The 25500-nt window shown below is 46.4% G+C and overlaps 1 protein-coding gene across 4 annotated transcripts in view; it reads right to left on the bottom strand.

Annotated features, from left to right (window-relative positions):
• LOC144938130 (tenascin-X-like) overlaps window positions 1-25500 on the bottom strand; it is a 150829-nt gene that overhangs the window by 30183 nt on the left and 95146 nt on the right. For 2 of the 4 annotated variants that reach the window (XM_078865842.1, XM_078865845.1), the window contains 17 exons: window positions 25402-25488; window positions 22737-22928; window positions 21645-21917; window positions 19173-19259; window positions 17717-17908; window positions 16340-16612; window positions 16041-16127; window positions 14567-14758; window positions 13165-13437; window positions 10983-11069; window positions 9464-9655; window positions 8107-8379; window positions 6690-6776; window positions 4601-4792; window positions 2649-2921; window positions 2029-2115; window positions 1001-1192 (listed from right to left, as the gene is read on the bottom strand). In XM_078865842.1, the coding sequence (XP_078721968.1) occupies window positions 1001-1192; window positions 2029-2115; window positions 2649-2921; window positions 4601-4792; window positions 6690-6776; window positions 8107-8379; window positions 9464-9655; window positions 10983-11069; window positions 13165-13437; window positions 14567-14758; window positions 16041-16127; window positions 16340-16612; window positions 17717-17908; window positions 19173-19259; window positions 21645-21917; window positions 22737-22928; window positions 25402-25488 (3039 nt within the window). The remainder of the gene's footprint in view (window positions 1-1000; window positions 1193-2028; window positions 2116-2648; window positions 2922-4600; window positions 4793-6689; window positions 6777-8106; window positions 8380-9463; window positions 9656-10982; window positions 11070-13164; window positions 13438-14566; window positions 14759-16040; window positions 16128-16339; window positions 16613-17716; window positions 17909-19172; window positions 19260-21644; window positions 21918-22736; window positions 22929-25401; window positions 25489-25500) is intronic. The other 2 variants (XM_078865843.1, XM_078865844.1) reach the window with 2 other exon arrangements.

Here is a 25500-nt window from a genome sequence, read left to right as displayed (position 1 = left end):
GTACTATATACTGCCATAGACAAACCCAACGTTAAATTATATACTGTATTGCTATAAACCATGTATAAGATATAGGGTAAAAATTCCTCTTGATATGCATATTCTTTTGTGAAGGCTCCCCCTTTCTTCCCCCCTTCCAACCCAGCTTATATATATGCTCCAAGCACGTGTGCTGTTTCATTCGGACGCTGTCGCCTCGACAGACCTGGTTTTCACCTGAGGACGGCTACTTGCGTTGTGGCCGAAACGTCGTGAGAATTGTTTTATTATGTTTTATTTTTATTATTTTATTACTTCCCTTCTACGTGACTTTACCGAAAGAAAAAAAAAGAAAAAAGTGGTGGTTTAGTTATGGTAACAGTTAGGAATACAGGTGGAAGTGGTTAGGGAGCAGTTGGGGTAGTGATAGGGGTCGGGGTAGTGATAGGGGTTGGCGTAGGCCTAGTCGTAGCTGGTGGGTGGGGGCAAGGAGTTGCAGTAGGATGTGCCCAGGATAAGAGATGGGGGTTTAATGGAGGAACAGAAGCAGGTTGGTGAAGATGATTCTTCAGTGAAGATGACTGTGTGGTGACTGAGTGGGTGAACCGAGTGGGTGAACTGAGTTGTTGTGACCTGCAGTGTGGTGGTTGTACACAATATGAATGAGACCAAACAATTCGTCTGGTAGATTGAGTGCTTAGCATTGGTGGAGGAATCGACGAGTGAAGTTAATATGTTTCCCTTTGTCAATCCACTGCCGAATGAAGGCTTCATCACACCGTGTCGGTGGTGCGGTTGATTTTGAAAGGGATGGCTGTTCAAATACCACTCGCCATGAATGTTAATCGTGGCGTGTCGTCGAACTCAGATCGCCGAATTAACGTCACAGTACGCTAAACGCAGGTGCCACCGCTCCACCCAGTTTCCACTTCAAATTTAAAATACCCCGAGGCCGTTTTTGCATTAACGCTCAGTCGCAGTTGCCAAAGGCAGAGATGTACGGCGGTGAATGAGTCATTACCTGTTGTGAGGGTAGTGGAAACAGCAGTGCTCTCTGCAACGCCCTTCACGGCCGTGATGGTGATGTTGTACTCCACGCCGGGGGTGAGGCTCTCCAAGGTGAGGGACGTCTGGTCGGGCCTCACGACTTCATCCAGGGAGTGGCCTCGCTGCCCGTGGAGGGGAGTCCCACGCACGCGGTACCCGGTCAGGCCTGGAGGGGGGGGGGGGAGACACGGCAAGGAGAGAGAAATAATATTGGTGAACAATTGGCTCAAGGGGGCAATGCTTTTAAAAATGCAGTTGAATTGTATCATGAAGCAATTATCGAACAGCAACGGTTGAATTTCATTTTCAATGAGTAATTCAGAAAAAAATTGCTTTGCATATTTAGAGCCACGATCAAAAAAAGTTAACCATCAACGTTAACCCTCTTAAACAAGATGTGCTGGCCCAATGAGCAGCGTATACGGCCAGTCCCCGAGATACGAATGTCTGACTTACGATTATCCGCACTCACGAACAAACCGCCACGAGACGTTATTATTTCTAACCATGCAAATTGTGAACGTTCGGTCGTAACTTGCGAACCTGAACTGCCGAACTATTTTGTTCGGCGGAGCGATCCTCCGCGAGATGTAAACAGTCCCAGCATCCCATGTGATACACGACAGTTCAATTAAACGGAAGTGAAAACAAAACTATTTTTTTCCCTTTTCATGTTACTCTCTTTTGTTTTCTTTTTAATTCACTATACAATATTTCATACAGTATTAAATGCAAGTGTACAATATGTTTTCTTATTTGTGAGTTCAACAATGCTTCTCTATTTTGTTGAACCATAACACATTTTATCACCACTCACCGTATGTACAATTAAATATAAATTCCGAGGTACCAACAAATCGCAACCCGTTCATAAGTCACGGCCTGCCTGTATATACGTATATACATCTACACCTCAGTTCCATACATACATCAGTTCTACACAGGAGGTAGCTCATATGCACGTTCAGCTTTATGTGGACTGGTTAGAGCGGCAGGTGCTACCTGGAATGGAGACTCTCTCCCATGTGATGGTCACTTCTCCGCTCTCGGAGCTCGAGTCCACTTGCAGGTCCTTTGGAGGGGTCACAGCTGGGCATGACAAGAAAAGAAATCGTCAAGAACCCATTCTTTATTTCAATATTTTGTCTTGCTAAACAACTGGAAAAGAAGCACGGTTAGGACTTTCAAAAGCATCATGCATTAGGATCCATAAGAGAGGTTTTTGGGTTAGATCACGTAAATATATAAATGTGTCATTAAAACCCGCCACCACCCGACACAGCCAACTAGTAAGGTTTGTCACGTAAACAGAACATGGCAATTTGTCACTAGTAGAGCACACCGGTGTGTTGGAGAGCCAAGCCAGAACATTTACAATCTGAGTACGATGTTTCGCCAGTAACTACAACCAACTTCATCAGGCGACAGCAGATTTGTGGAGAAGTCCACCTGTTTCATTCCTTATATAGAGGCATAGATGTGGTGACCACGTGTGCCAACAAGGACACTCAATTGATATTGATAACGTTGAAGTTCTGTGCAAAACTAGCTACTACTGGCTAAGACTAATTAGAGAATGTATCAAAATTGAAAGAAGTTAAAATAATCTGTAGGGAACTCACCGGTGCTGTGCGTGTGGCGGGTCGGCTGGCTCTCTCCGTCTCCCGCCAGCGTGGTGACGCCAAAGTCGTACTGCACGCCGGGCTGCAGCCCCGAGAAGGTGTAGACGCCCGTGTGGGGCCCCACCGTGTCCTCGGAGAGGGCCTGGGACTCGCCGGGCAGCGAGATGGACACGCGGTAGCCCGTGATGCCGTCGCGGCGCAGCGGGGTCCAGCGCAGCACGATGGACGTGTCGATCGCTTCGTCGGCGTGCACGTCCTTGGGTTTTGGGATGTCTGGCGTGTCGAAACAAAAAAGGAGGTTGGGAAAAAAAACCATCGCGTGCGTTAGAGTGCACGCATAGTTACTAAATAATAATAATAATAGCTCTCGTCTTGGGCCACTCGCCTCCGTATTGTCACTCGTCTACCACTGCCGCTTCGGCTACCGTTGCCGTGAACTTCGCTCAACCGATTCCTCCACCCATGTTGAGGTCGCGACGGAACCGTACGAAAGGGGGAGGGGAAATGAGGGGAATCCACCTTCACAAACCCACACGGGCCAGGATGGGTGAACCATGGTTCAACAATCCCCATCACCTGTATGGCACGGGGAGAGCCTCATCCAGCAGTGGGTTGACTATGGGGCTAAACATATTCTTAGGTTTTTTCGGTAAAGTCACGTAGGTAAAACATCAAAATTAATGAAAATAAAATAAAATAAAAACAAAAACCACGACGTTTCGGAGGCAACATAAGTCTCCGTCATCAGGTGGGACCGTCACAGCCGAATTAGCTGCATCAAGTGAGGCAATGATTCAAGAAGTAATCCCTTATAAGCAAGTTGAAGGGGGGAGGAGAGGGGGGGGGAGCTCATCAGAATGTGGTAGCCAATGAATGGAACGTATCGGGAGGGAGGGGGGCGGGGCTCAAAGATAGCACGGAGTGCTAAGTACAACGTATCGGGAGGGGGAGGGGGGGGGAGCGGGGCCAAAACAATGGACGACGGCTTGGATGCGGTTGCTGCTGCACACGCCAACACAATGGACAGAGAGGGGGGGGGGGAAGGGGGGGGCTAAACATGTTCTACAGTTATCACAGTTATCACACATCGACGACCCCATCATTGCGCCACAAGACATTGATCTGCCAAGAAAATTACGGAGCTCCATCAACCGCTTCAGAAGAGCAAATGGTCGCTGAGCCACACACCTCCTCCACAAGTGGAGAATTAAAGACAACCTATGGTGTGACTGCGAACCACCACCCGAACCAGGCAATGGGACCCGTATCTCGAATAACTGCATCCTACGCCAGCTCTCCGGCGGACTGAGCAGTATTAGTCGCGCAACTCCCGAAGCTATCGCATAGCTCACAGACTTAAAACTTGTACGTGTGATTTCCACATACTTGCCATACGCTAGAGAGAGAGAGTTATCGCACAATGCTCTGACGATGCCTTGCAAAAAAAAGTATAAATTTGGTGTTTGAACATCTTAACCACCTGTTTTATTCCAAGAAAGGGTAAAATCTGTTCTTACGTTTCATCATTTTAATACCGCCAAACAGGTCCCGTAGATATAAATGCCCCTTTTTGTTTACAAAATCGTAGCTTCACCATTGGGGGAAAAAAGCGAGTCTAGCAGAGGAACAATGATGAGTCTACGTTTCTCCGGTCCCCCTTGGCTAAACGAACGAAGTTGCAAGCGGCGCAAAGTTTGAAGAATAGGTTTTACCCTTTATGGCAATAAAACAGGTGCTTAAGATGTTCCACCACCAAGTACGTGTGGTTAATGCAGACTTGATTCCTTGAAACAGGTATCTATTTGGCATTTGAACATCTAAGTCAAGATCTTAACACCTTTTTTATTGCCAGAAAGTATAAAACCTATTCTTATTTTTCATCAAACTTTGATACTGGAAAAAAGGTCCCATGATATGGTGTCAAGTTTTGTTAACGCGCAAAGCTCCCGAACCTGTGGTGATAGTTGTTGACACCGGAGGACTCTCCTGGTCATCTACGACGGCCGTGATGGTGATGTTGTACTCCACGCCGGGAGTGAGGCTCTCGGAGGTGAAGGACGTCTGGTCGGGCCTCACGAGCTCGTCCAGGTGGTGGCCTCGCTGCCCGTGGAGGGGCGACCCACGCACTCGGTACCCGGTCAGGCCTGGAGAAGTAAACAAACATTCACGGTATCAGTGAGTTTTACTCATTTTTTTCTCATTTTTTTTTTCTCATTTTTTTTTTTAAAGACGTTTCGCTTTGTTCAGAAGCCGGCTTTTGGGAGGTGTTAGCGGCGGTTGTACTGCGTATAACTGGGTGGCGACAATATCAGCAAAAACAGGTAAATAAATTCAATTATTAGAAGATCTTGCACTACAACATTGTTCTACTTTCTCTTTGAGATAGGTACAATTAAAGTTTGTAATTTCTGGTGAAGTATATTTACTGTGAGCTTGAAACTGGACTTTTCTACGTATGTAAACCATAAGTTAGCAAAATTGTGAAAATAATATGAGACAAGATACCTGTGAAATTATCCCACGTGAAAGTGATGTGAAACATCGTTTAAAAGGTGACAAATGAACATCAGTAATACCTTACCGGACCATAAAATACAATTCAACTTAAAATTAGCAATGAAAAAGGGTTACTCTAAAAAGTTAAAATGTGTATTTGTTACAAACATTAATTCAAAATATTGAGCGTCATTGCTGTGGAATATAGATGTCAAAATAAACAATCAGATCATCCTTTACATATTTCTGCTTTATTATATTGCTATTTACATTCTCCACAACAACGCGAGCGATTATTTTGAGTTACATATCGCTATTTAATTTATTGTTGATGCAGGATCTCCCTTATCGAAAAAGAGGGCCTCCCCCCCCCCTCCTGCCGGTACGATCGGCAGTTCACCAGCATTGATTCAAGCGAGGCGAACTCTGCTGATGAGACCCTTAATTTCAAAACCGGTCCAGAGTTTGCTTGCCGTCAATCAATGCTGCTGAAATTACGTACTCCCAGAAGGCAGTGCGGCCGATAGGTTGTGTAAGAAATTAATAATCCATAAGAACACTGCTTAGGGATTATTTATTATTGTTGTTTAAAAAAAAAAGGATTGTTTAGACTTCAGAGGGAATCTATTCTAATACATTGGTAGCTAGTGCTGCTTATGACTGGATAAAAACCAAAAAGCTAAAAATTCTCAGAGTATTGTCACATATCACCTTAGAACCTTTCCCCATTTCATCTTTGTAATTGTCATTCTCCCTATTATTGCAATTTTTGTCAAATTTTGTATTTTCATTTAAGATTTTTACATATGTAGCATAGACTCAAGAATGTGTTTAAACCCATCCACTGATAGCGTTTGGCATGTGCCAGTACAGCTATGTTTTTAAACGACCACGTAAAATAACAGAGATGTTGTAATAATGCAGCGGCTGAGTGATGCTGTGGTGATACAGTACGATCTTGGTTGGAAGGATGGATGTCCCAAATCATTGTTGAGGGCTCTCTTAGCCAATCATCACGCATACAGTAGTCCCTCGGTTAATGCTACTAATCCATTCCATGAAAACTACTGTAAACCGAAATAACGGTTTATCGAATTCGCTTATAAGTTAAAAAAGTTAAAATCACTTGAGTCTGCAAGAGAGAACGTGATGTAAACAAAGCCAGTCGAGGTCTAAACGCTCATGAATGGGTGTCGCCGATTGGCCGAGGGCATGGCTCGGCCCCACTTACAAGTGCTCGGATTGGCCAAAATAGGCGCCTGCGTGCATAATATAAACAAATCGTTAGTCAGAATGTTAACATTAATTGAAACCATGGGTTCACTATGGGAGGCGAAACGTTAACCGAAAAACCGTGAACTGATGTCACTGTTAACCGAAGGACTACCGTACTATTTTGTGCAAAATAAAAAGTGGCTCTCCCATGGAGAGACCACTCCCTGCCAGAGGAATGAGGAATTCCCACCAATAGCAAAGGCTCGCCAACATATAACAGCATTGAACTACTCTTATTTGCACAGACGGAAATATTTCAAAAGGCTTTACCTGGTATCGTCACTCTGTTCCATGTGACAGTCACTTCTCCAGTCCCCGATCCAGTGTCCACTTCAAAATCCTTTGGTGGATTTATAGCTTAACGTGAAAAACAAAGCAAGACCAGACGTGTTTAAGAATCACACACCACCACCAACAACAACAGATGCCATTCGCCACTTGGTAGTGAAGATGTCACCACGGCGCTTGTGCAGGCCACGTGTACTCTGAGGCCACGTGGCATGTCGAAGGATCGTTGCTTGCAGGTCATGGAACGGATCCAGGTGACATTCGGTGACAAAACTCTGTTGCCAAGAACAACACGAAGAGGATGGAGTCCTTCCATAAAAGATGCCTGCTGAGCATCTGCTGCCCAAACAAAATCCACAACACCGAACTGTACAAGAAGAACGGTTGTCCTACCACATGAGACATCAAGAGATGGCGACTCAGACATGTACTCAGAATTGATCAGGACCGTATACCAAAAATTGGCAAAAGATGGATATCACCGGGAAAAAGGAAACCTGGGAGACCCAAGACCACCTGGCGCAAGACCGTGAAGGATGAGCTGGCAGCAGCGATGGATCTCTCTTGGGGCAAGGCTCAACATGTTGCCAAGGACAGGAAAAGGTGGAGGGAACATTGAGGCCTTGTGGGGGATGAAGAGGATTAACTAAGACACAAAACTCTACAGGTACAACACGTAGCCCAAGACCATTTTAAGTATGGAACCAAATGTGAGTAGCTGCTCAAACATGAAGTTGGATTCGTCATCATCATCATGTAAACCAAGTCAAAGCCCAATAAAAACTTGTTCAAGAAAGTGGGTGACAGAGCAACACAGTAAACATGGAAAAAGATCTGTCGTATAGATGATATAACTCAAGCTCAAAACCAAAGAGGCAAGAGCCATGACCAAAACAACATTGTAAAGTTTAAAGATACAACTTAATTTTCATCAAGGAACGTTGTAATTATAGTACAAGGTATAGTTCAAAAACACAACGACAAAGTAATGAATCCACATTTTCCGCGAGTTAATTAAAGAACAGTTGTGAGGCATAAAGAAAGTGAAGTTATTCCATGTGCAAGACACGTCAAGGCAAAGAGGAACATTTTCTATAAACAGCGCAGACTCTGGAAATTTACCACAAAAACACTGAGACCCGTCTGAAAATTGCATGTGGAATTGATAAACCAGAAAGACTTCATAAGTGTCTTAAAGATACATTTATACCAGTGCACAGACCTCTATTCACAACGGGAAGCTAGCCCCCAGGCAAATTTCTGAGGTCACACTGATGGAGAGAGTGGTTCTCATAAAATTTTTTACTGCAAAACTGAACGGAGAACCATGGCCAGAGGCAATTACAACTGCACTGTGAGCCCAAGTGTCAGACTGTCACTCGTGTCAGGCCATCCTCACCGGTGCTCTGCGTGTGGTGGGTGGGCTGGCTCTCCCCGTCTCCCGCCAGCGTGGTGACTCCCACGTTGTACCTCACGCCGGGCTGCAGCCCCGAGAAGGTGTAGACGCCCGTGTGGGGCCCCACGGTTTCCTCGGAGAGGGCCTGGGACTCGCCGGGCAGCGAGATGGACACGCGGTAGCCCGTGATGCCGTCGCGGTGCAGCGGGGTCCAGCGCAGCACGATGGACGTTTCGCTCGTGTCCTCGGTCTGCACGTCCTGGGGCTTGGGGACGTCTGCGGAGAGCAAGGGGTGGCAGCGCTCGTGAATCCCGAGTGACCATCGTTTATGCGGCGTACAAAAACTGGCAATGCTTGGACACACGCGTAGGATGGAGAGCAACAGGAAAATGTAAGTGTGTTGTTTGGAAAAATGGAAGGAACCGAAAACAGAGGAAGACCTCGCAGAGAATGGCTTAACAATGACATCATCAGAGAGTGGTGCCAGAAAGATGTGGCACTATTTGAACATATTTGCACAAGACAGAGGAAAGTGGAAACCAATTACGAAATGTGCAGTGGACATCTACGGGCTATCCGCCCATGGATCGTGATGATAACAAAACATTAGTACAGATTGGGTTACTTAATGTATCTCAACATTTACTGATGTGCCTCGAGGTTTGCATTGTGTCATGCAACCGGGGGGGGTGAAAGGTAGACTTCATTAAATACAATACTAAAATCAAAATCAAATCGCATTTATCAACAACACTGCCTTAAAATGAAAAATATGTATATAAATCTGTTGACATTCGGGCAATGGCCGTTCTTCACAGCAGATCACATTTTTAGCAAATGGGCATCATAGTGGCGAGATGTTAACTATCTCGCCTTGTATACAGGAGGTCGTGGGTTTGGGTTTGATCCCAACCCTGACACCTGTATATTTGGAGTTTGCATGTTTACCCTGTGGTCATATCGATTTTGATCTGGTTCCTCCGGTTTATCCCTCCACATTTAGAACATGCGTTTAGAGTATTTCGCTGCTATAAATTTGCACGTGATAAGCCACTTCGTTGAGATATAATTTTGTGGCCAGATCGCTTTTGAAAAAGAGCTATACAGCTCAGTGGGCCTTACCTGGTAATATAAAAAAAATAGTTGAGTTTTATAGTTTTAGTTTGTAATAGTGCTTGTGCACCACTGCCACCACAGCGTCGCCACCATATTTATATTCTATCATAATCTATTATACGCATTTAATTTATAAACTTACATTTCCGCAAGCTATGACACAAAAAACAGTGATCAAGGGCATGTTCGTCCACTACATTGCTCAATAATAATAATGAAACAACAACAACACCATAGCAAATACCTGCGGTAAGAGTTGTTGAGAAGGGATTGCTCTCCAAGTCGTCCTTGACGGAGGCAATGGTGATGTTGTACTGTACTCCGGGCGTGAGGCTGTCCAGCACGAGCGACGTCTGGTCGTACCTCACCAGCTCGTCCAGCCAGTTGCCCTGCTGCCCGTGGAGCGGCACTCCGCGCACGCGGTACCCCGTGAGGCCTGGAGAGACAAAAATGATTAGGGAAGGCGCGTGTGGGATATTTTCTTTGCTAGTATAAAATTGATGACACACGACAAGAATAGGTTTTACCCCCTTTCTGGCAATAAAACAGGTGAAACACTGGCAAAAAAATGTCACCATAGATATAAACTGCTCATCCCGAGTTGTAAATGCTCTGATAGTGCATTGTCTATGTATTTCATTTTATTATGTTTTATTTTTATTATTTTATTACTTCCCTTCTACGTGACTTTACCGAAAGAACCAAGAAGATGAATCCCTGCAGTCACGAAAGCTTTAAATCGAAAAATGTCTATGTACTGTTCACCTTTTGGCGTTCTCTGGTCCGACACTGGTGGCGAGATAAGACCCATAAAAGAAGGCTGCTGTCTCTGGCGTAGGCCAAACAGTTTCAAAGACGATGTAGATATCAGAGAACGTTTGTGTTGCATACCACAAGTGTGTGTGGTTAATGCAGACTTTATTCCTTGCAAAAGGTATCTGGTGCTTATTTTAACATCTGCTCTTTCATTTCCAAAACATGGTAAAACCTATTGTTGTTGTTTCATTGATTGGAAAGATGTGCACTGGTTGTACGACACGTAACTCGGGAGACACAAGCGGTCTCTCGCTAACGGTACTACTATCATTATATCCCACTTTGATGACAGAATTAACTTGCGAAGACGTGCTACATTAGATCGATAAGAAAGTTTGATTTAAATAAAAGCACAGCCTTACGTTGTTTAACATTTTAATATAGTTCCATCAATTTCAGATGTACACAAGTTACAAAAGTTGGGGATTTCATCAAAGACATGACCATTTGGATAATCAATGGACAGCTACGTATTCCAAAGGATGCGCACACATGACATGGCCTAGCAGTAGCACATTCGGTACTTGTTGCAGAGGATCACCGTTCGAACGAGGCGGGCTGTCTCGGTTATTACTGTGGATGCATTAACCAAGGATATATGCCTCACCTGCTTCGCAGTGAAAGATCACGTGGCGTTGTTCAAATAGAATAGGCGTATGGTGTGTGCTGCATCATGGTCCAAATTTGTCAAATTCGAAAAATTACCTGCAAATTCCTCCATCAGGAAACCAATGGCACCCACCGTCCATTACCGGCAGACTAACGCCCGCTTGCAGGTCAGGTTCTGTACTAAGCAACGTTTTGCCGCACGGGAACAGCTGCCGCTGGCGGAGCCTCATTTCAAACGTCTCAGACGAGACGCGAGCCGTTTAATCGCATGCACAGCACTCAAAAAGGTGCCCGGATGTAAATGGCAGATAAGTATTTTTTTTTATTAAAACTCTCACCTGGCGATGAAACTCTCTGCCACGTAATGGTGAGTTCGCCGGTTTCATCGTTCGATTCCACCTTCACATCCCTGGGAGGGCCCAGCTCTGTTGACAGACGCACACGTTCGTGGATGAAGGCGCGAGAGCATTTTGCCCGTGTGCTCCGCGGCATGCGCCCCGATAAAAGCACAGCAGCGTTTTGGCTTCTTTACAATGAGCGGTAAGGGTGGAGCCCTGGAAATGCTTGCCGACGATCCCGATGACCGTATGACCTCATCTCGCGTGAGCTCAAGGAGGGTGGTTTTTGGGTCTACCCTTCCATGCTAGCCAGACGCCTTTCAAGAGGTGGGGGTACCCACACTTTACCCCACCTCACGTGATATCCCCCCCCCCTCCATTTACACCACTGGGTAGTCAAGAGATGAGAGGGCGGGATTTAAGGAGATGGGGCCATTGTTTTGATAGCCACACCGGGAGATCGAATCAAAGCGGTGACCTCTGGGGATTGCATTTCCAGTTACACCACCGTGCCAGAATCCCTTTACATCCACAATAATGTGTGAACAATTATGTCTACAATATATTAATATTAAACCATACTCTCTGGTTCTTTCGGTAAAGTCACGTATGTGCCGTGACTTTACCGAAAGATTGATATTAAACCAATAAAGTAATAATAATAATTTACACTCCTCGAGCACCTTTCACCTGGAGGTCACAAGGCACTGTACACACAAAGGCAAAGATTTCCCCGTGAAGCCTGAACAGACTGTTGGGGCAAGTGCTGTTAGCGAGCACCTACGAGGGCCGGAACGGCACACGAGGGGGTGGGTGGCCAACGCCACGCCCAGTCGCCTTCGTCTCCCCAGTGGTGATATTTACACACCATGCCAGGAAATCATTTGAGGGCGAGTCGACCTCGGGGAGGCCCAGGACCGGTTCAGATAACTGTCACTGGTGGGTTCGTAACGCAGCGAGCTAACCACTACACTACCGCTCCCCTGCACAAAACATGCACACACACACGTGCAGGCTTACACGAATAAAATCTAACCCCAAAAACATGTGGAGGGGGGGGGGGGGTCAGCAGATCGAGCGTCCAGTGACAGTGAATTCCACAACCCGGGGCCACGTGAGGAGAGGCCAGGTGGTCACCCATCATCATCGTCGTCGTCCAGAGACGCGACCTCGGCACACGCACAACGGGCCAGACTCGGAAGGGTGAAGAGTCCTCTTGTTGGTAACATGGGTAAAGGAGGTCCTGTATATGTACTATGTAATCTAGCAATCCCTGACCAACAGCTGAGGTGGCGAGATATTAACTACCTCGTCCGGTATACAGGAGGTCGCGGGTTTAATCCCGACCCTGACGCCTGCTGTATATTTGGAGTGTGCATGTTCTCCCCATGGTCGAGTGGATTTTTCTATGGGTCCTCCGGTTTTACCATCTGCATTTATAAACATGCATTTTAGAGTATTTGTCTGCTATACATTTCCACATAAGACACTTTGTTCAGTTATCGCTTGTGGCCAGGTTGCTTCTATAAAAGAGCTATATAGCTCAGTGGATTTTGCCTGGTAAAATAAAAATTGTTTAGTTTAGTTCAATTGTTTAGTTTCGCATCCACGGTTTTCCTTCGGCATACCAATGTTCTCACCGCGGTATGGAGTTTTGCGTCTCCGCGGTTTAGCACGGCAACCGGCACTTGCAATCTTAAATGACCCCGCATTGACGTTATCTCCGTGCATCGTCTATCTCCCAGCTCCCACCACAGCTCTCTTCCCACCACCACCAGGTGCAGGGTGGGCAAAGCCCCTCCTCTTCCTTCTAACAACCCCATTACCTCATCAAAGTCATCAACATGGACTTCAACCCTCAGTCTTAAAAGTTAAATAACATGATTGTATTGTTTTTAATCATTTTATTTGAACATTTATTGTTTTGTATTACGTTGGTGTCTAATTTATTTGTGTTTAGTGACGTAACGGGCAACATTACTAGTGTGACCACCGCGGTCGCGGTTGCCCCTAACCCCCCATTTCCCACAAGGCCTTCGTATAGCCAACCACGGCGGTTTTCAGGAACATAACCCCCGCGGTTGTTGTACGCGCATTACAGAACCATTACAAGAACACTGCGATTATATAGAAAAAAATCCCCATTAATGCGTTTTCCCCATCTGAGAGTGTCCACAATCACCAGTGGTGTGCGAGCGCCGTGCAGGATCACTCTCCCCGTCCTCCACCAGGGTGGAGACTCCAATATCATAAACCACGCCGGGCCGGAGGCCTTCGACGGCGTAGACCCCCGTGCGAGGCCCCACGACGGCCTCCAGGAGGGGCGAGGAGTCGCCCGGCAGAGACACCGTCACGCGATAGCCCGTGATGCCAGGCAGGGAGAGCGGGGTCCAGCGCAGCACCAGAGAGGTGTCGCTCACGTTGGCGAAGCTGAGATCGAACGGCTCAGGCAGGTCTACGGCCAGCCAGCCAGCCGGCCGCAGCAGCAGCAAAGCGAAATTAAGGATCAGCAAGCGCAGATTAAATGCAGCCGAGTTAGACGAGCGAAGAACAGCAACATTATTTCCAAGCGCAAAGCCAATGGTGACAATTAACAAACGTGCATCATTTGGTCAAGCATTTCGAAGCAACACGTGGTTTTGTTGGTAATGGTTTAGTATAAAACTCACTGAGAACAACGGTTGTTTTAACCACCACACGTAAATACAGGCCTTGCGATAGTGATGTTAAATGGGGAGGACGTTTGGGCTTTCAATGAGACTCCAAAAAATGTCATGCAAAGCTTTGGGAATTAAATGGATGCAAAACAATTTTTTATCAAATGATCACTAATGTAGTGGATTTTATGCACAAATGTAAATACGTATTCATATATACAGTACAACTCCAGTTATCCGTGGTCTGGTTATCCTGGGGATGGTTTATCCGTGGTGTGGTTAACCTGGGGTTGGCAGATCACAGATCACTCTTCCAGTTATCCGGGTTCTTTATCGAGCTAAATTATTTTTTTCACTGCACCCCATCCCCCATGGAGTTAGGGTCCGCACTTCTGGCAGTGGTTGTTAGATGCTAACAGTACCTATACCCATGGTCAAGTATCTTTTTGGTACAGAATACAAGGGTAAATATAGTAAGCTCCAAAAGCTTTGAATTCGCAACACTTTCAAATTATGAACGTACAAAACCGGCAACAGACGAAGCAATGGAAGAGAAAAGCGTTTAAACAAAAAACTAATTTGCAAGAGCAGCGTTGAGCAGCACCATTCGCAGAGTCGTTAATGCTGCGTCAGAGCCAGCTAGGTGCAACGGCAGCGTCAGCAGCCTGCTGAAGCCGCCGAAAAAGCAGGGCAGCAACGAAGCAGCAAACCGTCGCTCACTCACGCTTTACGCTGCAGCGTCACGCAGAGCGCACCCCTGGACAGCATGACGCTGCGCCCTTCATCTGGGCGCCCAGTGAAGTGTTTAAAATGCGAACGGTCGTTTTTCCTGGTGTTTCTCTTCCAGCGGCAGCAAAAAATTCAACGCGAGCATCTCGGATGAAAACAAACAATCGAACAGAACGCTGGCTCGCGAGTGGACTTTACCGGTGGTGAGCGTGGTGGAGAAGGGTTTGCTTTCCAGGACGCCCTTGACTGTGGCGACCGTGATGTTGTACTCCACGCCGGGCGTGAGGCCGTCCAACGCGAAGGACGTCTGGTCGGGCCTCAGTAGCTCGTCGAGTGAGTTTCCACGCTGCCCACGCAGGGGGACCCCGCGCACCCGGTACCCCGTCAGCCCTGCAAGCGGCGGGAGGGGGGTGGGAAACCGGCAAAAGGGTCAGCGGATAGCGCACGGCGCGCGCCCAGAGCCGCGGAACGCACAGCCGGCACGAGAACCGGTGAAACCACCACTTTCTTAGTTGAAGCGTATCGACATGGCCCCATGGCTTCCGTTCTCCGTGGTGAATGGCTCATCTCAGGTGCACTCTCTCCCGTGGCTACCATTCTCATCCATCCCTTCCAGTCTTGTCCAAGCCCATTTACCAATGGGTTTTTTTGTTTTTACAAATAGCATGAGGTTTGTTCAGTTAGTATGAAGATGACATCTTCTCTATTGTGCATTCTATTCCTCTTCCCTCGCCCCTCCACTTTCCCGTGCCTCCCCGAACTCTATCGTGATCCCCAAGTATCCTCCATAGCGGTCACTCATTCCTCATTCCTTGTAGCACGAACCCTGCCATCTAAATCATTCTATTCTGCCATGGTTTTTTTTTTACTATGTTAAGCCCATGAGGGAAGGCTCCGTGTAAATATAAAATTACATTCTATATTAGCTTCTTTATGCACGAGTTGTTCTCTCTGTCGTTCTAAACGTGCACAGCTCCACATTTATTCGCGTACTTTTCAGCTTTTGTACCATTTCATCTTTCAGGGTTGCGAGTTTCCTTGCTTTGCTCTCGTGTCTATAGGTTTAACAGCGGGAATTCATATTTTCAATTGTCCATCTCGCCAAAAATAGGACCTGGATGTAGGCATTGGTATGAATTGGCAAGCCATGGTCTATAGCCTCACACAGCGATAACATGTGAAGTGTTCAGACAGATGGACATCATATTTCCTGTAAATAACAATTCTATTCCATTTAGAATTAATAAAGCGCCCTTTCCAGGGCGCTTTACAACGCAAACCAACAGCGATACACAACGGGGCAGAAGGGGATGAACGCGTGGGGTGGAATGGCTGTCAATGAGGGAGGTGATGGAACGGACGGAGGGACAGGGGCTGGGAATGGACCTGATTTTGTAGGGGTAGGGAAGGAGGAATAAGGTGGAGTGTGATAGTGAAGGAGGGTGACAGATGGGTGCAACGTGGATGAGTGAAGTGATAAGATAGATAGGCGCTGTTGCTGGGCATGGATGAGGGTAGGTGAAGGATGGTAGGGAAAGAGGTCTGGTGGCCAGATAGTTGGGCTGATTGAGGAGCACGGTGGAAGGCTGGGGGAGAGATCTGGTTAGGTGCACAATGACGTGGCTGATTGGCTTCCTTAACGATAAAACACATTGACGTTTCAAAGGCTCACCGGGCACAGCGACTCTCTGCCAGGAGATGGTGAGGACTCCACTGGGAGAGTTGAAATCCACTTGCACTTCCTGTGGTGGCATGAGAACTGCAAGTACATACGGACAGTTCGTTAGAAATCTATTGATATTGTTGATTTAAAAAAATGTTGAACTTCTTTCTCACCGTACATAGCCAACCGTGCTAAATCGGAGGTGTGCACTAATATCGTACACCGATCGTCAATGTCTTTGTGAGTTTTAGAAAAAATTAAATTGGCACGAGGAAGAAGAATTGAGAGAAAGGATTTATATTCTTTACTTGTTGTCTGCGAGCGCCGTGCAGGTTCACTCTCGCCATCCTCCACAAGAGTGGAGACGCTGATATCATAAACCACGCCAGGCTGGAGGCCTTCGATGGCATAGATCGCCGTGCGAGGCCCCACGACGTCCTCCAGGAGGGGCGAGGAGTCGCCCGGCAGAGACACCGTCACGCGATAGCCCGTGATGCCAGGCAGGGAGAGCGGGGTCCAGCGCAGCACCAGAGAGGTGTCGCTCACGTTGGTGAAGCTGAGATCAGACGGCTGGGGAATGTCTACAGCCAAACAGAAGAAAAACGGGGGATATGTCATATTCTTGAGAGGGCCACTTGAATTCAATCTCCAAAATAAAATAATAAATATTTCAGGAACTAATGTAAAGTATTAAAGGCTGAGTATTTGTAGATCCGTAGAATCAAGCAATTTTTTGTAAATGTAAGTGTTTTATACATGTTTTTGTGTTTAGTTTATTGTCCTTCCCCCGCACCTCCGATTAACATGGTTGGTTACGTACGGTGCGAAAGAAGTTCAACGTGCATACATTTTAATCTAGTGAATTTAATCTCTCATCTACCTCGCATGGCTTCAAATCAACATTTCAGAAAATGTATTTAGGAAATCCCCACCATGTCATTTTCAGAAGGGTTCTGCATGAAACCTTTAGAACAATTCCTCAACAACTTTGCATGTGCTAGCACACCACAGTATCCAGAAAAAAAAACATAAGAGGCCAGGTAGTAAGTTGGTAATTTGAAATATTTTGGGAAATTATAGCTTCGCGCACAACACTACATTAACTTTAGTGTAACCATTAACCCATTTAGAACAATGCAACCGATTCGCAAAAGATGTGCGCGATTTAAATTACGTTTATTATTATTCAAATAACTGATACGTGTTTGTAATTACATTTGTGTACATGTAATGGCTGCCTTCACACCACGTTAACTCGTCATGTCATGTACATTATTTGTGCGCCTGAGAGGGCACTTTAACCCTTTTACATTCGGGATGACGTATGTGCACATCATCAGTTTTACTTTCGATTCCGTTATGACGGAAGTGTAGATCAAAATTAAACCGGAAGAAAAACTAAAATAAAATAACTTGATCGGTACCGAGGCTCCCACAAGGCCATGTGGGAGGGCGTGTGGCACAGTGTAGCACCAACTATTGTAGAGTGCGGTCGTGTCGCTACGATTCTCTGCGGACGAGTACAAGGTTTTCAAAAACAATGGTGCCACTACGTGCCTCTCTGAACAAAATTCATGCAGAGCCGCTCGCTCGTTCTGAGATTTAGCGGTAGAAATGGACACCGTTCCACCCCACATCTTCAGACGTCATGGAACGGGAACGGGGGTTAAAAGAGGGCAAAATACCGGTGGAGATTGTGGTGGAGTAGGGTGTACTCTCGCGGCCATTGCTGACGGCGGTGATGGTGATGTTGTACGAAACGCCGGGCGTGAGGGCGTCCAGGGAAAACGAAGTCTGGTCCGGCGCCACAAGCTCATCCACAGAGTTGCCTCGCTGCCCGTGGAGGGGCGTCCCGCGCACGCGGTACCCGGTCAGGCCTGGCGATGGAAAAAAATATAACACACGGCCAACGATCCACGCACCCCGTGCCGCGCGTTTCGCAAGACCGTCGGTCGCACCTCGCCCAACACTGTTTTATCGAACGAGTCTTTCGGCTATACACATTTAAACACGTTGGATTTTGCGACCAATATTATCTATAATTAATCACAATTCTGCCAAGCTGGTTGTAATCACCAGCAAAACGTCGCTCGAATTGTAAATGTCGTGGGTTTACTCTCCCACACACCGGTGTGCTGAAGTAGTAACTAACTGGCACGTCCTGTTTAAGTGACAAACCTTACCAATTGGCTGTGTCAGGTAGTGGCGGGTTTAACAACCCATTTATATTTACGCACTTTAACAAAAACCCACCCTCCCCCTTTATTATCGGCTACAAACGGTTTACTTATTTTTAGGAACGTTGCTAAGATTCTCAACTCCGCGTCGACAAGTAGGGGATGGGCCACTCTACTGTACAGTACAGTAGATGAACGTCTCGTCACCATCTCCCCTCCCCAACACTCACGCGGTGTTCTCTAGCCCCACGAGCGGCCAGCATCTCGTACACAGTCCTACACCACGGAAGCCCCTTCCAACAACCACACCAACATCTTCACCTTCTTAATCATCATTATTCATTGTTAAATAAAATAAAATAAAAAGTGTAAAAGATTTGAGTTACGTCCCAATTTCTATTTATTTACCATGTATGTTTTGAGTATGTTTTTATTTTTGTGTGATGACAAGGGGGGAATCGTGAAACATTATAATTAAACAAAGAGGGAGGGGGTGATAGTTGACATTTGAATCAGTTTACACGATGCCATTGCATGCATTTAGACAGTTTGGTTGCTAGAAATTTCCACATAGACCACTTCGTTGAGCTATCAAAAAGTGATATGGAGCTAAGTAGGACTTGCCCTGGTATTGTAATTCACATTCACATGGCTAATATAACGTTTCTCTCTCAGTGTCACAGACTCCGCTCGGATGAATGCGGCCTCCTCCGCGAGCAAACGCTCATTCCGGGCAATTATTGGCGGCCTCTCTTTCAGCGCCTGTGCCCAACGCCCTCCGAAACTTATACCCCCCCCCCCCCGTTCATCGTATATTTGATCATCTGTGCTTTCCACCCTCCCGAGTGTATCTGCTGAACTTCTTTCGCACCTTATGTTGCCAAAACTATGCTAATTGGAGGCGTGGGTATCTGGGAAAGGAACTCGATAACACAACAACCGACTTCTCCTCCCTAGGCAGTACCTGGAGCCGTCACTCGCTGCCACGTGATCGTCAGCGCCCCCGAGTCCGGGCTCAAGTCCACGTGCACATCCTTCGGCGGTCCAACAACTGTGACGCAAACACGCGTGCGCACATTTTACGATTTCTTAAACGTACACACGTAACGTACTAACATGTTCATGACGTAAAAACTCGCATGCCATTTTTTATAAATATGCACACGTACGGTACAAGCATGTTCACAAGATAATTGAGAAGTCCACAGGGGCGACGGGTAACACACCACTGGTGAATGTTGCTTGCCCTGTCTTATCCGTGAGATCGAGCTGTTCTAGGATTCAACTTGAGACACCAGGTCTCACTCATGCGCAAATTCACGTATAACTATAACACTGTATAAACAGTGCGCAAAAGCAATACAAACTTTACTTTTATTCCTATTATTCACATTTAAAACAGATAAGTTGTGCTATTATTTCTGTTATTTGCAATCTTTTGCAAAATAACTGGATCACGGGGTAGGTGATGAAAAATAATAGGCTTTACTCTTTCTGGCAATAACACAGAAAGTGGTAAGATGTTCAAACACCAAACAGACACCCATTGCAAGGCGTCATCAAGTCTGCATTAAACATGCAAACAAACGTGATGTAATGTATACATTAAATCTTTACTTAAATCTTTCGTGACTGCAGGAATTCATATTCTTTGGGTCTTTCAGTAAAGCCACGTAGATAGAACAAATATGGGTGGCTTTCCTGTAGACAGAGTGTCCCATTGAGCCATCAGGTCTCTTTTCGATTACAATATTACGACGTTTCGATCGCAACACAAGCAATTTTCGTCAGGTGAAAAATACAGCGGGAGAGCTGCTGAGAATACATCATGGTGGGAGCTCTGCTAAGGCAGGGAGTTATAAAGGTTTGAGATGGGTGTAGCCCAAGGGTCAGTGGGCGGGGCTAGAGATGAAATTTGCATGTAAATGTAAGATCAGAGAAGTCTTGACAAACGAAGCTTTGGGGGTGGCCATTGTATTGTGAGAGATTAGCATGTCAAGGCATTTGCTTGTAAATGTGTAATAACAGCCATAGAGGGTTCACGTGGGGATTGGCTTGCCGGTCCTGCTTGTAGCCAATAAGGGTTGAGATAGGGACCATGGCCCACGCGTGATCACGACATGTCATCAGGAGTGATTGGCCTAGCCATTCGGGGCCCCAGCTAATGGGGAGCCGGATGAGGGGCGTGGTCCCGGGATTGACAGGGAACCATCGAGAATGGTCGAAGCTGTCCATGAACGATTGGCTGGGGGAACCACGTGACGAAGGGATTAAGAGCGAGTGAGAGAGAACGATCGGGAGCAGACTGAAACTGACGAGAGCAGGGTCACGTGCGGACGGGGGCTCGGGGTGCCACGTGCGCGGTGGGGACTTAGTGCGAAGTCTGTCCTCTCTCCGTTGTCTGCCAGCAACGGAAAGTGAGTGAGTAAAGTGTATTGTGGAGTGGAAATAAAAGGACCGATTCTGAAGCCGTCTCAAGAAGGATTATTACAAATGTAAGCTCGGAGAGAGCTCAGAAAAAACCATCGCAACATGGAGATGGAAAGAAGAAGCCAGATCCATACATTACAAAGTTAGATGGTGACAAGATTGTCATCAATCAGAGCAACAGAGCAGTTATTTTCGACTCTCTGAGTTACATGTTGCAATGGCTCTTTCCAAGCTTACATTTACAAGCAAATTTCTTACATTGACATGTTAATCTCTAACAATTAAATGACCATCCCACAGCTTCGTTTATCAACATTTCTCTGATCTTACATTTAAATGCAAATTTCATCTCTAGCCCCGCCCACTGACCCTTGGGCTACACCCATCTCAAACCTTTAAAACTCCCTGCCATAGCAGCGCTCCCACCATATATTCTCAGCAGCTCTCCCCGCTATATTTTTCACCTGATGACGATTGCTTGTGTTGCGATCGAAACGTCGTGATATTGTAATCAAAAAGAGACCCGATGGCTCAATGGGACACTCTCTACAGGAAAGCCACCCATGTTTGTTCTATCTACGTGGCTTTACCGAAAGACCCAAAGGAAAATGTATGGATTGTCTTTGAAACTGATTGGCCGACACCAGTGACAGCCTTCTTTATGGATCTGTCTCACTGGCGTTAGACCAGAGAATGCCAAAATGCAAACAATACGAAGGCAATGCAAACATTGAGGAATTTAGAGCTTGGGTGAGCAGCTATATTTATATCTATGGGACAAATGATCCCCAAGGTATGCACAATGCAAAAAGCTCACTTGCACAAAATACTCCCACATGCAACCTTGGAAGTACCCTCATGAAATAGATCCAGGAATGTTTTCTTGGTAAACGAGAGTAGTCATTAAAAAACGATGAAACTTATGTCTGCATGTTGGACTTCTTTCGCACCGTACGTAGCCAACCGTGCTAATCGGGAGGTATGGACAAATGGCTGTGACATTCACCAGTACTCTGCGAGCTCCGTGCAGGATCACTCTCCCTGTCCTCCACGAGGGTGGAGACCCCAATATCATAAACCACGCCGGGCCGGAGGCCTTCGACGGTATAGACCCCCGTGCGAGGCCCCACGACGGCCTCCAGGAGGGGCGAGGAGTCGCCAGGCAGAGACACCGTCACGCGATAGCCCGTGATGCCAGGCAGGGAGAGCGGGGTCCAGCGCAGCACCAGAGAGGTGTCGCTCACGTTGGTGAAGCCGAGATCGGACGGCTGGGGGACGGCTATGGCCAGCCGGCCGGCAGCAGCGTGAAAGCACAGTGGACAGAGTTATCAGCAAGCGTAGGCTTCAGTGCAGTCAGCTGAGAAAGCTTTCAAGCAACGTTTTGCCGATTAGATAAGCGTAGCATTAATGATAATGGATTACTGCTGCAAGAGCACAGCAGTTTACAATAAGCTGCGGGCTAGCATGCTCAAATAATCGTTTCGGATCATGTTCTTACTTGTAAGGTTTAAAATATATTTAAATAATCTGCAGGTCAAAATGCAACTATTTGTCAATGTTCTATACAACAAGTGCATACGACACCCTGCAGCTGCCAGAGGCAGTAAATTTAAACACAATGTCATACCGGTCAACCTCTTATTAGTGCCTACCTTATTACAGACCAATTCAGACCTTATTGGTCACCCCGTGCCCTTATAAATCTGAACGTTCATCCTACAAAGTCCCATCACAAGGGAGAAACACAAACAAATATATATTTTTTGCCCGTATTGAAACGGCCATACACCGTATGAACCTGAAAACTCAATTTCAATGGAAAGAATACGGGTAAACCGTATGGGTTGGCAGGTATGCAATATTGAGAAAAAGATTAAATCACTTAACCCAATCATGAGCCAAATTGTGAACATTCATCACATGACAAAGAGGGTGAATCATTGCATGAATAACAAGATTCCAGGGTCAGAGAGCGCGCAGCAAACCAGTCAGCAATTTTAAAGTACCTTACTAGGCTCGCATAAGCCGTGCCAAGCAATTTTCATTGCAAAACATCAGATAGACCATTGAGGTGCGTTACCAAGCCAAGGAACCTCACCATTTGAAACGATGGTGGACGAAGGTTTGCCCTCCTGACCGTTCTTGACGGCCGTGACGGTGATGTTGTACTCAACACCGGGCGTGAGTCCTTCCACGGTGACCGATGTCTGATCAGGCCTCACCAGCTCGTCAACCGAGTGGCCGCGCTGGCCGTGCAGGGGCGTTCCACGCACTCGGTAGCCCGTCACCCCTACACAGTGTCAAACACAACGTGGGATATTACACTCCATATGCCGTCTCCCAGCTTAAAACTAAAAATAACCTGTCAAATATCCAATATCAAACGGCACTAACATTTCGGCAGCATCACTTCAACGCAAGAAAAACCTCTGGACGGGTTTCAACATTCAGCATCTCATCAGCAGTTAGGGTTGCCTCTACCAATGCTCGTGAACTGCACAATGTCTATGGGCAAGGACCCCCCACCCCTCCTCCCTCTGTTGGACATGGATCCCACTTCGATATTGAAATCACACCAAAGACAATGATCAATTGCATCGTTGCGGAGAATATAAAGTTACGAAATAAGCCAAGTTGGTAATTCGTCTCCCGCACAACTATAACATTAAGGAGGTAGAAATCGATTTCTAGTGAGGGACTGAAACGGTTATCTTTCATTTCCCCGATTGTTGTTATTCGTGAACGTTTTGGGAAAGCGGTTTTTATACAAGTGCGATATGAATACAAATTGTGAAGGTATAATTGCATTAAATGGAAAAATAAAACCAAAAATATAAACAATGTACTTTACGGTAACATTAAATATTTGACACATAGATAAACATATTTTAATCTGGCTGGACGGTGCACTTGAACTCTCAATCTTAAGTTTAAATATTCTAATAAGTGTCATGAATCAATTCTGCAATCCTTCAGGATTTGTTAAAATGAGCATCACTGTGGAAGGAGAGGTTATCATTTGAATAGACTGGCCCCTGCCAGAGCAATGTCGAGTTTGCTCCACTGCTGAAGGAGGCGAGCATGGCACAGGGAGACCACGGTTTTGATTTGAAGTAAAATTACTCTCCTTACATTCTTAAGGATGAATTCAACTACGTTTCAGAGACACAAAGAACAATGGGGACACTGCCCCATCATCACACACAAACGGACATACATGTGCAAATGCAGATGCACAAAGACCCCCTTAACAGACTGTTGGGGCAAGTGTTGTTAAGAGAGCACCTATGAAGCCCAGCATGGCAGACGAGGGGGAGGGTGGCCAGCACCATGCCCAGCTACCTTTGTTACCCAAATCGTGATGTTTACACACCGCACCAGGTACTTAAGGCAAAGTCGACCTATGGGGAGACCCAGGACTGGTTCAGATCAGCCACTGGTGTTGGCCATAACGTAAATTGGACCCGGGTCACTGGTTTCAGAGCGCAGCGTGCTAACCACTGTGCCACCGCTCCCCAAGATGTACACGCACACACACACACATGCTCACATGCACACAAGCCCGTGTCTATATCCACACCCGTAGCCACGCTTCGTGAAGGATGTTATTTACCATCGCTGAAACTCGCTTAAAATCAAGAGACACATCAAGCCTCCTTTCCTTTCACAGACTTCACGGGTACCAAAATGTAACTTTAAAAATTACATCTCAATCGAGACCACAAAACATCGCACCTCCTGCCTCTGACATTCCTCCTCGCAGACACCGGTGTAACCAATAACTGCATCAGAACAACAACACGACTATGTGCTCATTTCCGTCATGAATGGAAAATTAAAGAAAAGCCACAGCAGTGGGGTTGTGGTGGCCATGCAACCCAAACTATGGGCCGTATAGGAAGCCACGGTGATCTGTGCTGCCTCAATGGAGGAGGAACAACAACAACACTACACAAAACTCTCTCCTGAAGCCCTCTAATTGTGGCCAGCAGACTCCCCAAGATTGGCATTTAGCTTCCGGATATATCACAATCAAGAATAGAATGACCAATTTGTTTTTGATAAGAGTGCCTCTTTTACGCCAGGGCATCTCGCTTTACACACGACAAGCAACGTACATCTCATCTCGAACATTTGAAAGGTCACCTCCCCCTGGAACGACCTGGGGTAGTGACATGGCCGAGCAGTTATGCATACGCCACTTGTCATAGGATCAGATTTTCTAATTGAGCGGCCGTCCCGATAAATACTGCGGGTGTATTAACCGTAAAATACAACGTTCCATCTGCTTCACAGTGGGCGTTTTAAAGCTCACGCGAGGCCATCCGGAAAACAGTGCAGAATGAGAATTTGTATTTATGCCGGAGGAATCCAATGAGCTATGAAGATCTTTTTCACAGATGTCCTCTGGGTGCCAGCATCACGGTCTGAATTTTAAAAATGTACTCCCAAAAAAATACTCTTTTTGAATCTATGAAGCAATTATCGCCCCACACTCGAAAAACACTTGGCAGGCCCTCATGATAACACGTGCGTAACTAGTCGCCATGCGGCACAAGGTGACTCAAGCAGCTGGTCTGCAAGAACATAGTCAGCCAGTAGGGGACCAATGACTGCAGCATGCAATCCCAATTGAGCAACTTTGCCAATACACTTAAAAGATGGACCTACTTGATACGAGCACGTGAAATAGTCAGCAACTGACAAACGCTGAAATTAAATAGAAGGCAACTCTCCACATCGACGTCAAATATAAACTGCACCTGGAGTAGGAACCTTCTGCCAGGTTATGGTCAACGCTCCGGTATCCGAGTTCAGGCTCACTTGCACGTCCTGCGGGGAGCCCGGTGCTGCAGTGGAGA

The sequence above is a fragment of the Lampetra fluviatilis genome, chromosome 21, assembly GCF_964198595.1.
Source record: "Lampetra fluviatilis chromosome 21, kcLamFluv1.1, whole genome shotgun sequence".
Classification (NCBI taxonomy): Eukaryota; Metazoa; Chordata; class Hyperoartia; order Petromyzontiformes; family Petromyzontidae; genus Lampetra; species Lampetra fluviatilis.
This window is presented reverse-complemented; position numbering and strand designations above follow the sequence as displayed.